We start from the raw sequence: 15,439 nt of genomic DNA, 5'->3' as shown, positions 1-15,439 counted from the left end.
CTTCTAGCCGCAAAGGCTGCTCGAAGCCCCTCCATCTCCTCTTCCTCACTTCTTCTCCTCCTCCTCCTCCATGCTGGCCAGGCCTGCTCTGGCCTGCCGCAGCCGCCATTGGAGGAGGAGGGGGAGGAAGCCCCATCCCTCTCCCCACGCTGTTCCGGCACCAGTGCTGGCAACCACGGGAAAAAGAGGAGGAGGATGCAGCCCCATCCCCATCCCCTTCTCTGGGCGGGTCCGGCACCAGCACCCACAGGAAAGAGGAGAAGGAGGAGGCAGCCCTGTCCCCATCCCCGTCCCCGTCCCTGTCCCCGTCCCCTTTCTCGCGCGGTTCCAGCGCCTGCGCCAGAACCCACAGGGAAGAGGAAAAGGAAGAGGAGGTGTCCCTTTCCCCGCGCGGCACCAGCGCCAGCACCCGCAGGAAAGAAGAGGAGGAGGAGGCATCCCCGTCCCACCCATGGGGAAGAGGAGGAGGAGGAGGCAGCCCCTTCCCTGTCTCCTTCCCCTCACAATTCGGGCACCCACAGGGAAGAGGAGGAGGCAGCCCCATCCCTGTCCCTACGTGGTTCCGGCGCCGGCACCTGCGGGAAAAAGGGGAGGAGGGGGAGGCAGGGAATCCCAACCTGGCAACCCCTGAGAAAGGGTCGATCGACCCCCAAAGGAGTTGCGACCTCCAGGTTGGGAACCCCTGCTGTCGAGTATGCCACTAGGCAGGAAAGTGAAAAATGTCAGAAAAATGTCAGAACAATTAGTTCAAGGGTAAATGAAAAATAGTTTTATGTTTTTGTTTTGTTCTGGGTTCAATTGGTACCAAATAGATTAAAAGTCAGATAAACAAGTGGATAATGGGTGTGCAGCACATAGTGGCAAACACAAAAGGTCTTGAACATTCAACATTTTCCAACCAACACCCAATGCTATATCAGGTTCCACAGGCTCTTGAGCACTGGATTACAGTTCTGGAGATCAGCGTTTGAATTCCTGCTTAAATATGGAAACCCAAAGGGTGACCATGGGCTAGTCACACTCTCAGCAACAAAGGAAGGGAAAAGCAACCCCACTCTGAATAAGTATTGCCAAGAAAACCCTGTGATAAGAGTGCTATAAGACAAAATTTACCAAGGATACACAACAGCAAAATAATAGCACCACCACCACCATTTTGGTCATGTACAGGCACTTTTAGTGGTACAGTTAGCTTGCCCTTTATGCAGGCTTGCCTTCCATGGATTTGAGCTCATGCGGAAGGCAAGCCCCAATAGAAACAATGGGAGGCATGCCACGGGAGCATGCCCCATTGTCCTCAATGGGATTTGAGCATATGCTCAATTCCCCTTATTAAGGGGGGGGGGGGTTGTCCAGAACGAATCCCCTGCATAAGGGACAGGCTGACTATACTGTATTCTCACTAGATCACTATAGTATTTTTTGCCATTCATTTTTTTTTTTTTTACTGATAGCAAAAAGGTTCATATTCATGGAAATATCACAGGGGGCCTCTGAGTGTGATTGCCATTTGATTTATGGGGGGGGGGGGGGGGATGCAGAAAATAAAAGCAAACGTACAAACCACATCCCTTTCCCTAGCACTTTGCCTCACCATGTACTTTACTTTGCTCCTTGCATCCTAATATTACACTTGTCATCCTCCTTTGCCTGCCTGCCTTCCTTTCCCTTCCCTTGACTCAACCCACACCTTCTTTATGCCCCCTTCTTGTTTCTTAGATTCTACCACTTACCTATCTCACTCTCCTTTCCCTCCTCTGCTAAACTTTCCTTCTTTCATAGCCACTGTGAGAATAAAAAAGACCTGCCAAAGATACCCTACTACCCTCTTTTCCTCCCCCTCCTGTTTCTTATGTTACTGTTTCCCTGTCCACCTGCCTGCTGAACAAGCAGAAACTGCATAAAGCTACCAAGTGTTACTTCAAAGAGAGGGTAGGTAAGGTGAAAGCAATAGTAATATTCTTCTTCTAGGCGCTAACAGATACAGTGGAAGGAAGGACAGGTGGGATTGAGAGAGGATGTCAGTAATGGGGATAGTTCTTTCCCATTCACATCAGACAATGGGAGAATCCAAATTGCCCCTCATAAAATGCAACTGAATTTCCCCTGATCTATAAAATGAAGCATGTTCCTACATCAAGCAAGTCATGCAAAAACAAGACTCCATGGAAATTTAAATACAAATCCCTGTATTGCAGTTTTCAGTCTTCGTTGCATCACTCCTCCATCACTCTAATGATTCTATTGCTTTCTGTGCAGCCTTTGTAAGGAGCTTTCCAAAACAGACTTCAGCTAGACTTTTCTCTAGAGCAGAGTTGTACTATTGGCACAGGCAACTGAAAGTTGGAACTGAGAAAGATTGAGTGATAAATGTCAGTCCTAAGTGGGAAACTTTACTCATTGGTTAAATACACTAAAAGACAGGAGCAGGGTTATTTCTTACAAAACCGATGAATAGAAGAATGACTGCATATTTTGCCTCATAACTTTTCTCCTACTAATGCTAAAAATTTACTTGTGTTCTTTTTAAATGAAGACTTGGAATCTGATAATCACAATGAGCATCAATTGGTATGAGCAGAATTGCAGTAAAATTCAGTCAACCAATGGTGTGGCAATCCTACCCCAGTACTGCCCAGTCTTCCCACTTTCTCCCTCCTCCCCCAGTTTCCTTGATGCCAAGTACAGATCTTATCTCTTACCAGGAAGAAATGATGGGGTTCCTTCATACCAGTTTTCCTTCCCCTGCTAAGCAGTTTGGAGAGCTTCCAGGCAAGGCATTTACTTTCAAGCTTCCCACCAACCTCACTTCCTAAGAATGTCACAAAAGCATCTGAAAAGCCACCAAAGAGAGATAGCTCGGGGTGAAACAGACAGGCAGAAGGGGTGGCTTGAAGCTGCCCATTCCAAAGATGCATTGAGGCCATAGCGAACACATGCTACTGCCCCAGTCTATCTTGAAGCTGGCTGGATCTGCTCCTTTTTCAGCCAGGGAAAGATCTGTTCTTTTTCTGGCCAGGGAAAAGGCGACTTTTCCAACCCTGCCCCGGTCCCATGGCAGCTTCAAGCCACTCCGATGATGTGCAGCATATAAATGCCATGCTGCCAGAGCGCCTTGAAGCTGCCCATGTCTGGGTGGCTGCCTGACTTCTGGTTGGTGTGGAGGTGTGCAGCATATAAACACTGGACTTCCATGCCACCCAGACAGTGGCTTTAAAGGACTGTGTGTTCTGGCCCTTGGTTATCTCCTTAGGAAAGAAGTTCAACAAATGCAAGTGCTGTAAATGCACCACTGTTTTCTACCATTGTCCAAACTGTTCACAAAGCTAGCACAAAGTGCAAGACCTGCTGCCTGGACCTCACCTGGTGAATGACATCATTTGAAGTGGAAGTTAGACCAAGTCTTCAAAAGCTTATGCTACATCTTTTTTGTACAGTTACTCTCAGAAGTACTATACGTCCCTTTGCATACTCATATTCTAGACTAACACAGTGATTTATTAGAGTCTAGATTCATTTGGGGAAATATTCCTTATGGCAGTAGTGAGGAAAGTGTGAACCATGAGTTACATATAATGCTAAGCTCTACTTTTGCAGCACCTGAACCCTGACCCTGAAGCCCCTATATCCCCCAATTTTTCGCCAGGTGATTTTCTGAAGATCTCCACAAGCACATTAAAACCTCACACAAGTACAGCTGTATGCAAAGGGATCTTGCAGCACCTTTGAGACTAACTGAAAGATAGAAGTTGGTAGCATGAGTTTTTGTAGGCTTGAGTCTATTTCTTCAGATGTATGTGGTGGAGTGGAAAGCCCAGTGACTGATCTATATCGACGTCTCTGTGTGAGAATGTCCATGGGAATGCAAAATTCTGGGCATGGAGGTGAAGTGCAAGTTCAGTTTTAACAATGATCATTGGGGGAACAAGACAAGGATGCTGACTAAAGCCAAACTGACTGACTACTACACATACTTACATGCCTCCAGTTTTCACTCTGAATACACAACCAGATCTATAGTCTACAGCCAAGCCCTCCAATGCAATCACATCTGCTCACACCCACAAGACAGGGACACAACATTCATGGAATTACAAATATTAATCAAGCTACAATACCCACCACATGAAGTAAATAAACCTAATTAAAATGCAAAACTTTTGTGCAGGACTAACCCATTACAGAACAGACTGAGGGCAAAAAATGACAGGCCCCACTAACAGTGACATACAGTTCCCAAATGAGACCACTCAGCGGTATCTTCAAAGACCTACAACCTATTCAAGGTCTCTTGGTGGCAGATCTTTACTTACCTACAGACACCCTCCAAACCTCAACCAGTTACTTAGCAGCAAAAGAACACAGAATACAGATATGGACACAGGTACAAAACCTTGCCACAAACCCAGATGCCAACTCTGTCTACGTATCTATTTAGGAAATGTCATAAAAATCTAATGACATCACCCACAATATTAAAGGTACTTTCACTTCATAGTTTTTTGTGGGCTTTTCGGGCTATGTGGCCATGTTCTAGAAGAGTTTCTTCCTGACGTTTTCACCAGCATCTGTGGCTGGCATCTTCAGAGAACGCTTGCCTGGAAAAAGTTGGGCATATATATATACTGTGTGAGCCTGGAAATGCAGGAGTGATTTGCATGTGTATTGTTCTGTACTTTCACTTTCTCATCCTCTAATGTGATTTATGCCATACTATGTCAGCAATGACCTTCAGCACTCTACATTGGGTAAAATAGCTGGTCCTGGCACTAGAAGATAAATGGACATAAACCAGACATTAGGAACAGTAATATACCAAAACTGGTTGCAGAACACTTCAGTCTTCCTGGCCATTCCATCTTTGACCTGAGAACAGTGGTCCTTGGGGGGAAAGGACTCCAAAGGAAGATTGGGAAGAAAAACAGCAGAATTGGAATATATCAACAAACTGCAGTACATTAGCAGTGGGTTTGAATGGAGGCAATGGTTTCCTGGCACACTACATACATTATAGCACTAGCTAACACCCTAGCCTCATGGGGGCTTTTTTGGTCAATTCATCACATTTTCTTTTTGGCTCCCACACTACATCCCAATAGTCATTCATATGGTTATCTACTAACCTTGGCTTTAGGCAATATCCTTGTCTTGTCCCCCAACGATCAATGTTAAAACTGAATTTGTCACCTCCTCTTCACACCCTCAAAGTTTTGCATTCCTACAGTCATTCTTCCCTGGGCTTTCCCCTTCCTTCAGATGCATCTGAGGGAATAGGCTCAAGGCTACAAAAGCTCAAACTACCAACTTCTTATATTTAAATTAATCTCAGAGGTGCTACAAGATCCCTTTGCATACTGATTTTCCAGATGAACACTGCTATGTATGTTATTCTACCACAAGTAAAGCTATTCGCTACCCCCCAGCACCCTCCCAAAACTTTAAAATCCATCCACAGCTGCAGTGGGAACCAGAAGTCACCTGATCACTTATATTGTGCTGGTAGTACACAAGTGCAGCCTGTGGGGTGAACAGCAGGGCAAAACCTGGCTGACTCAGGGTGAAACAGACCACCCAAAAAGGGTGGATCAGGGCCACCCTGGAGCCGCTCGCTCTGGAGCCATGGCAACTGCATGTTTGTGGCCCCACTGTTTCAAAGCGGCTTCTGAAAAGGAGTGGGTTTTTACTGCTCCTTTTCAGGGTGGGTTTTCTGGGTTGGGGCAATTTGGCAGAGTTTTCAGGACAGGTTGAGGGCATGCATTATGTGATTGCTATGCCCCAAGCCACCCAGAAATGAGCTTTTTTCACCCGTCTGTTTTGGGCCATAGTTGCTTATCTCTGCCTTAAAGTATAACATTCCCAGGCTGTGTAAGATTTTAAAGAAAGGGTTAACATATTCCCCCCATTTCTGTTTATGAGAGATTTGTCTACAAACCAAGAATTTTTAAAGGAAAGAACTATAGTTATTTTTGTTTGACATATCCACAGTCGTTAACATAAAGAGACTGGCATGAAACGGAACTAAACTTAAATAAATAAATGAGAGGGAAGTAGACTAGTGCCCACAGGTTCTTTTAGTAAGAGTTGAAACCCTGCTTCTCATGATACATAGGGAACACACAAATGAATGCAAGGAGCATTGGAACAAGGTAAAAAGAAATATCTTCACATACACATTGTGGAACATGGAGAGTGGGCTGGCATGTGTTACCGAATCATGTCTTAGGGCAGTGCGGTGAGCAGACCAAATTCATATCCCTAACATACCTTTGATTCCACATTATCATTTCCTTCATTATTTGTTCCATTTCCTACCATCCTTGGCACTGACCTTTCTAGGGAACCTTACAAAATATTTGTTGCTTGAATCTGTTGAATTTTGCAGCAGAAAGGGGGGAGGAGGGACAGTTTTAATCCCACATAATAATTCTCCTTGGTCTCTCAATTATATCTGTCTCCATTGTTGAGGATATAAGACACAAAGAACATTTTGGGGCAAAGGCTGGGACAGGGATAGGTTTTGCCAAAGCTGGGTTGCAGAAGTAAGAAATGGGGTATCCATAAATGAGAATATCTCTTACACAAAAAATCTGTAGCCTCCCTTCTTCCCATCAGCATTCTCATGCTTTCTTTGAGACAGACTGTGTCATTTAAAAAAACAACAGTGTATGTTTGTTTCACATTTTAACCTGTTTTGAATGTAGTGCAAGAGAAATTCCATTAAATAATAAACTAACAATTTCTTCATTCGAAGAGAAAAAAATAGAACTGTGATTTGACATTGTCCACTGAAGCCCTCCTCCAACCACCATCTTGAGGGGGAGAGAGGCCAGGCCTGGAAGAAAAAGAGCCCTCCTCTAACCACCATCTTGAGGGGGAGAGAGGCCTTCCAATTTTTTTTTTTTTTTGTATTGTATTGCAATTTTAATGTACACCGCCATGATCAATGCGGAATAGCGGTCTATAAATAAAAATTATTATTATTATTATTATTATTATTATTATTATTATTATTCTTTCAGGATGAGACTGCTCCAGCTGATAAACCATATAAACAGGAACCAACCCAGGTCACTTACTCAACATCAGCTGTTTCCAGCACACAGGAGGTGCTGTACATAAATGGAAATGGGACCTACAGTTACCATAGTTACAGAGGGCTAGGAGGAGGTTTGCTAAATCTCAGTGATGCTTCTACCAGTGGTGAGTATTTTTTGTTTTTACAAACTTTTGTATTATTTTTGCATGCACAAATCCCCACTCTGTTCTGGAAATACTTAGGATGAAAAATTCTATCTTTTTGTTGTAGAGAAAAACAATTAGCCAAAGTATGTAATATATGCAGGCTTAAATTAAGTACTCTGATACTTAATAGTCTAGATGGACACATATTGCCAGTTTAGGTGCTTATTTACCAGCAGGTTTCTCTACAATAAAGCAAAGCAACCCATCACTACATAACACTATCAGATTAAACATGTTAAATATTTTGAGCAACAGTATAAACCTAACACCCTCCTATCTTCTGCTCATTCATATCATGGCCTTCATTGACTAAAAATATTTTATTTAAAGTATATTCAGACATAAAGGATTACTTGTCTTTCATCTTAGTTAATCCATCTCAGGCTGCATCTGCACTGCAGAATCAATGCAGTTTGACACTGCTTTAACTGGCATGGCTCAGTGCTATGGAACAGTGGTATTACTGTGGTTGGTGTCACCTTGTGCCGGGGAGGGGGGCGGCAGCAGGGAGAGGGGTGGTGGTAGGGGGTGGGTGGTAGGGAGAGACAGCAGCAGCATGCCCTTCCTTCCTACTGCCTTGCTCTCCTGCCCCTGTGAATGCTCAGCTACTGACTGGCCAGACTGCCACTGTCTAAGGTCTGGCATGGCTGCTAAGGTGAACAGCAATGCCAAACTTTAAATGGTGGTGGCTGCTGTGGGCAGTGCTGAGTCCTCTGGGCAGCCTGTTCAGGGTCTTATCTGGTTGTTGGGTGAGTTAGAAGGGGAGGTGATGCCCTTTCTTGTTTGCCAGGCAGCTGCGCTTGTCCCATTGGGTGTATTATCCCACCAGGTGTACACCCCCTTCTGGGATCCAGTGGGATCCACACACCCCACAAACCCTAATGACACTCCTGCAATGAAAATCTGGGATGTGTAGTTTTGTAGATTTGTACTCTTCTCTATCAGATCACTCTGGTGCCACAGCAAACTACAAATCCCCAAATTGCATAGGATAGAGCCATGGGAATTAAAGCCGTGTCAAACTGCATTAATTCTGCAGTGTTACAGCAGCCTCAAACTAGCAAAATGGGTGCTGCCTCAGGTGCCCAGAGAAAATCATATTGGGGAAAAAAAGATTATATAACTTGCCTTAAAATTTGGATAACTTTCAGTTTGTATGTAATGGGAATGAGATAGTATTTCCATTGTTAATGAATCTGGTCCAATGTTGAATGGATGAAGACGGATGTAGGTTATCTTGCCACCGCGAAACAGAGCAAAGCCTCAAGGACAAGCCTCTGGCTTGCTTGGAAGAATGCCTGGAGAAACAGCTGCCAGATCAAAGAAACAGCACTCTCCAGCATATCACTCCTAAGAGGGCTTTATTTGTTCTTTGTTCCAAACACATGAGCTATTACTAAACACCACTGTACAAATCTCACACCACACCATTCCCACATAGTACAAAACTGCATCTGGGCTTATATACACAATTCCCATGCAGCCACCACTTAGCCCAGCCCCTTCCTGTTCATGTTGCTATGTACCATGGATACCAATTCTTCTTCCGTCTGATGACATAGCATATTTACATTTGCTGTACATGCACTCCAGCACATTTGACCTTGAGCATTCGGCTGCTGCTCTCGGCTCCAGGTGTAGCCAGTTTAGGCTTCTGCTGAGCGTCCGCATGTCATGGAGCGGAAATGACACCGCAAGTGCACCATTGGTGCCTTGCAGTGTCAAAACCGTGCTGCAAAAAGAACCCGCTTTTTGCGGGTTCTTTTTGCTGCGCCAGAGAATCGCGCAGTTTGTCTGCTGTGGTTCCCTGGCGCAGCAAACACCGGCGCCGGCAGAACGCCCTTTTATATAATGTGCTTCATTTTATATAATGTGCTTTTAGATAATGTGCTTCATAAAATTTAAGATGTAGCCCATAAGCAGGATACACCCTTTTTAGTAACAAGGATGTGCCTTCCTCTTGCTCACCTCCAAACAAATCCCAGTCAATATTTGATATATTTAAGCTACTGAAGGGAGTTTATCATAATCTGACAAAACTTTTTTCTGTAATATTTTTATTAGGGTTTTGGACTATGACTCTGGAGACCAGAGTTTGATTCCCAGCTTGGCCATGAAACCTACTGGCTGACCTTGGGCAAGTCACATGCTCTCAGCCGCAAGGGAAGGCAATGGCAAATCTCCTCTGAACAAATCTTGCCAGGGAAACCCTATGATAGATTTTGCCTTAGGGTTGCTGTAAGTTGGAAACAACTTAAAAGCACACAACAATTGTCATCAAAAATGCATTTCTTTCTAAAGTCTATCCATTTTATTAGTAATCATACAAAACAAAACAACTTGGAAATACAGATACACTGAAATAAAAAAGTCTATGCATTTTGTTAGAATGCTTATAAAATGTAACTTATATTAACTAGCTCTTCTACAGAAAGTTAATAAAAGGTTAGCTCTAATATTTGTGCTTTTGTCAGTTACTAGAAACAAACATAGTTTTACATCTCATCACGGATATTTAGACATCTACATCTTCCATTATTCAAAGTATATATTACTATTATTAATGTCAGAGAAAATAGTTGGTAATCATCCTAAGAGTAATATTTGAATTTGCCAGAGCCTATTCTCTCCAACAGAGAACTGAGTATCTAACAGGCTGTCCTATACTAGCAGATGAAGTGGGTTACTGCAGAGATAATTCACATGTCATATGGCTTTGCTTCTCATAAGCCATCAGTGCTTTTATCAGTCAGATAAGCAGCTGTATCATATATCTGGCCAGTGTTTTAGAATTCTAAGTAATTGATGCTGCCAATGAGTAATTTATGAAGCAATAACTACCTCATGTTAAATCTCGCAAGTCATTTGTCCAGCAATGTATTTAATGTCAGATTTACTCAGTAGCTAATATGATAAATGAATGTCTACCGCTTGGAGCAGAATCACAGTGCTTGTAGCATTCTGAATGATTTAGTTAAAACAAAAATTGCTTAGCTTCCAAAAATATGTGATGCCTATGAAAACTTAAATGAATCCATAAACCATAGTCAGTTACTAGTTACAATATAAATGACTGAATGTGTTACCATGATGATGACTAGAGAAATAATATCCTGGGCGGCCTGGAAGTGATATTACAGAGGAATACACACACACACACACACACACACACACACACACACACATATCAGTTTTAATTTGCTGTTTCAGAAGCAGCTGAAAATCTCTCTGTGTGAGAGAACAAATGCTGACTCACAAAAACATGCCACAAACTATGGCAGCTGGAAGCAAGACTGTAGTGTGTTATTTGTAGCATGCGCTCTCAATTGTGCCAAACAGAATTGTATGTGTGTCAGTGTGTGCCTTCAAATCATGTGTTGATTTAGGGACAACCCCATGAATTTCAAAGGGGTTTTCTCAGGGAAGGAATACTCAAGAGTTACATAGTTTTGCCAGTTACTTCTTCTGAAATATAGCCTACAGCATACATATTCCATTCAGATTTGTCACTCCACAAGGAAGGATTGGTTTAAACCATCATTGCTGCATTGACCAAGTCATAATTATTTCATCAGTTAAATGACCTCAAGATTGGTAATAAACACACACACACACACACACACACACACACACAAAGTGGGAGATTATTCAGTATCAAGTTTAGCCAAATATTTATGTTTTGATTCTTGTGTCACAGGGGTTTAGCACACTGGGGCTAATTTTGGCTAATTTCAGCATTAAAGAGAGATTAAAGCACATTTAAAGCATCCCGCAAATAAAGCGAAAATGGCGAGTAATTGCACGAATGATTATCACATGCAATTGTGCAAATAAAGTGATATCGGAAATGCATTGTCACTGAAATCCCGAAAGTAAAAAGATGTGTGTTAATGCTTCTTCATGACCACTTTAATGGTGGGTTTTGTGTGATGTCGTGTGAAATTGTTTCGGGTAATTAAGTAATTTTTCCAGGATATTCACAGGATAAACTCCTGTTCTCTTTCATGTGATAAACTCCAAAGACTGCATATTAAAAAATTATGCAAAAATTTCAAACACTTTGCAGAAGCTTCAAGAGGCCACATGCAAAAACTAGAAGCTCCAACAAAACTGCATCCAGGACTCAAGGGAGCTGAACAGCCCTCCAGGTGGATTGCTAGATCAAATCAGTCCCCCTCCAACAATCCCATAGGCATCACTGATACATCATCTGTTATTTTTATGCTTTCTGTCATATTCCAGTCTGCCTTTGGGAAACTCCAAGCACTTTTTATGAGGGTTTCCAGGCAATCTATCATAGAGATTACTGGCTAGGCTGATAACTTGATGTGTTATGATACTGTGCTGCCTGACTCTGAATTCAATGGGAAGGGTAGAAAAGTATTGCTGTCCTACACAGTTTACTTTGGCATTGCTGGGTAGGTAAGGAATAAATTATGATGTAGGGTACATGACTTTAGTGTGTTCCTAGATCTTCTTTACTGATAATATAGGCACCAGAAAGTATTTTTTCCACCCTTCCCTTTCAACTCTATGTATGTTGTTTAATGCTATCAGTGACACTACTGAAACTACAGTCGGACCTTTGTATCTGTAGGGGTTCCATTCTGCGCCCTCTCCCCCATGTGGATGACAAAAACTGTGGGACCTAAAGACTCATTCTTCCCAAAGGTGGTGCGTCATGCACATGACTGCACTGATGTGGCCACATGCATGTGCTGTCATTGGGGAGAACAGGGTGGGGCCATCAGCCGATGCTCCAATCTATGGATGGCAAACCTGTGGATGTGAGCGCCAATTGTAGAACATAGTTCTGTAGATCTTGGCTGAACTTGAAATCTATGCAGGGTCAGCCCTGGTTAGTACTTGGATGGGAAACCAGCAATGACTGCCAGGTACCGTAAGCTATATTTAAGAGAAAAGAACTGGCAAAACAATCTCTAAGTTATTTGTGGGGTTTTCTGGCTATGTGGCCATGTTCTAGAAGAGTTTCTTCCTGATGTTTTGCCAGCATCTGTGGCTGGCATCTTCAGAGAATGCTGCCTTGAAAGGAATTGGGTATATATACATATATACTGTGAACATGGCCACATAGCCTGAAAACCCCACAAAAAACTATGAATGCCAGCCATGAAAGCCTTCGACTCCACATTGTGTTCACTAACATATCCTAATGTTTTTTCTTTGACATTTCCAGGTCCAACTGATCTCAGTATGAAGAGGCAGTTAGCAACCACTTCTGGATCTTCTAGTAATACCAGCTCTAGACCTCAGCTGAATCCAACTGAAATTAATGCTGTACGGCAACTGGTTGCAGGGTACCGAGAATCAGCTGCTTTTTTATTGCGTTCAGCAGATGAACTAGAAAACCTTATTTTGCAGCAGAACTGAGACTGGTGATGATCCTGCTGACCTAGTTTTATCACAGAATTTCCACTAATGACATTTTGATTTCCCAGAGCAAATCTTTTAGTTACTGCACAGTCTTGTTAACGAGTTAATTACCATAATGCCACACTGTTCTTGGTGTTTTTGGTGTGTTAGGGTTCTTCAAGTGAACTTGGACCTCCAAAATGTCTGAGGTATTCTACTATATCCAGCCTATTGCTTAATGTGCATTTGTTCTAGTGTGTCAGCATCAGTAGCAAAAAGTGGCTGGAAATGTTAACTCGTTCTAACATGGACAGAAACAGAAGATACATGGGGTTTTAAAATTGGTCCAGAATCAAAGTGCAATATTAGTGGAATGTGTTATTGACTCAGTGGACTCCAAGCTGCATTAAATGGCAAAATGTTGCCAGATGCCCTGTTGTTAACAGGATACAATTGCAATGAAAAGGATCTTGTATTTTAAAGAAAATGTAATTTTTATAGAAAAAAACAAGACAAAAATTTTGCTTCCCATTCTAAATTGATCATTTTTACTTTGGTAAATTTTTCACTGATTTTTCAAGTAATGTTTTGAGGAGTTATTGTAGGTCCTCTTTTCTGAAATACCTATCTCCCTCTCCAATCAACATTCATTCAGCACTGAGTACCTTTCCTTGCTGGTCAGCCCCATTCCCTGGTGGATCCCTCCACAAATATCTCTGGAATGACTTCCAAAGGAAGCAGACATTTCTTATGCTCGCACCATTTTCATCTCCATTTCATAATGAGTTGCAACTTTATTAGCAATTAATAAAGATGTAAGGGTTATTTTTAAAAGACATATCATTACTTTTTTTAAAGTGATTTCCTGCAAGCTAGCTCATTTAACTCCAGGATTGCTGCTGCTGTCTTGTACAAGTCCTTCTAGTAGTGAATGGATGTAGATGATTGAATGTGAAGAGGTTGCAAGTGACAATCGGAAAATTTGCACTCTTGTGTGTATTTATTTCTTTTTATTTCTTTTAAAATGAATATGTAACTGAAAAGGGCCATTGACACTTCTGGTGTGATTTTATAATGCTAATACTGAACTGTTTAAAAAATTGTAAAGGATGCAGCTGCCACTTAAATAAAATTCCCTTCTCCTGACATCCCTAAACCCCATTTCTTATTTTATGATGTCAAATATGCATCAATGGTGTTTCGTTGTGCGCTAAGGAAACCTTATTTTTATGTAATTAGAGAGAAGTATTTTAGTTTATGCTTATTGTAATATCTGTTATGTTGGTTAGCTTTTGTTAAATAACAAGTTCCTTGTGCATTCCTGAATTTGCCTTATTTTGTGTACAATTTTTATGTACTTTGGTTTTTGACAATGGATTTAAGACATCGGTGATATTTTCTATCTACTTGTTACATATAGTTTTTCAAGTAATGACTGTGATTGTGACAAAGTAATGTGCACTTTTTCTTGTAACTGTGGACATTGCTATGCTTTTTTCCCTTTAGTGTTTTTAGAATTACTGTTGCTTACAGTTATGTTTTAAAAAAACACAACTTTTGTGATACTGTTGGTGAATATCAATGTGAAAAAGCCTATTGAAATGAGTGTTTTGGAGAAACCTAAATACACAAAACCTTTTCTTTACACTGTGGACTCGTATGTTCACAAATTTAAATGAAATTTTAAAAAACGAGGGCTGGGAAAAATCCTCTGTTTTCTTTCAGTAAATAAACATCTGTGTTTCAATATGTGCTTGAGAAACAATGTTTTAGCATACTCCAAGGTCAGTATCCAGTTTATACAAATTGCAGAGGATAGTTTCCAAAGGTATACTGGTTAGATAGGCCTGCCGTGCATAAATCTTGCAGGCAGGATTGGCTGGTATCCTGTTCAGCAATTATACAATGTTGTAAATCTGACTTGCCACATTGCAATCCATTTTTATGGTCTTTGTACCATCACAACAATAAAAAACTTCCCTAAAAACCTACCTTTCAATCCACACACACAGCTGCACATGGCATTGCTTACCCTCCCTCACTGTCTGGCAACTCAAAAATGGCTCTGTTGCCACAGCTACATGCCTCAAAAGGGAACTTTCTGGGGAGGCTGAGGGATATAACTATGAGACATAACTACGTCTCCCACTGTAGGATCTCTGCCATAGTCTACATTTTCACAAGACAGAATCAACTCAGTCTGACTTATGAAGCATTGTTTTACAATTGGTATATCCCACAAGCAAGAGGAGGAATACAGAGCCTCAAAAAAAGAGCTGCAAACTTTTTACATGGCTGCAGTGCCAAGTGGATGTGGTGCCAATGTTGGAGTCTTCCAAAGGTCAATACTTTTCATTGTTGAAAGTATTGACCTTTGGCAAACACTGCCAACAGTAGGCACCTTCCTGCCCTTTCTACATATCAAGAGTAGGTTGAAAAAAAGTTTTGCCTAGATATGTATTACAACTCCCCTCCCAGCATCTACTAGCTGTCAAGTGTATTACAAGTTGTTGCCCTTTTATGGTAAACAAAAGCATTCCTGTGCATTGACTGAAAGTATGCAGCCAGCTGGTCCTTTCTGAACCTCTGGCACAATTACCAATTGCAATTGGGGTCTTATGAAACACAAGGCCTAGGAATGGGTGTGTCAGTAAATGCAGGTTAGTGAGGCACATGAGGTAGCCAGCGTGATCTGATGGTTTGAGTGTTGGATTAAAACTCTGGAGACTAGCATTTGAATCACTTCTAACCAATGAAATAATGGTTTCAGTTGCAACTACACAATCACTTACAGAAAATCAGTGGGAGATTTCTATAACACATG

At 41.8% G+C, this 15,439-nt stretch overlaps 1 protein-coding gene across 3 annotated transcripts in view; it reads left to right on the top strand.

Annotated features, from left to right (window-relative positions):
- NOL4 (nucleolar protein 4) overlaps positions 1–14,553 on the top strand; it is a 192,735-nt gene extending 178,182 nt beyond the window's left edge. For all 3 annotated transcript variants that reach the window (XM_089517247.1, XM_089517246.1, XM_089517248.1), the window contains 2 exons: positions 7,020–7,200; positions 12,440–14,553. In XM_089517247.1, the coding sequence (XP_089373373.1) occupies positions 7,020–7,200; positions 12,440–12,633 (375 nt within the window). In that variant the 3' untranslated portion in view covers positions 12,634–14,553. The remainder of the gene's footprint in view (positions 1–7,019; positions 7,201–12,439) is intronic.
- The last annotated feature ends 886 nt before the right edge of the window (positions 14,554–15,439 follow it).

The sequence above is a fragment of the Sceloporus occidentalis genome, unplaced genomic scaffold, assembly GCF_023333645.1.
Source record: "Sceloporus occidentalis isolate IW3139 unplaced genomic scaffold, rSceOcc1.0.p SCAF_3, whole genome shotgun sequence".
In the NCBI taxonomy this organism is placed as follows: Eukaryota; Metazoa; Chordata; class Lepidosauria; order Squamata; family Phrynosomatidae; genus Sceloporus; species Sceloporus occidentalis.
Note: the sequence above shows the minus strand (reverse complement) of the source record. Positions and strands in the feature narration are given on the sequence as shown.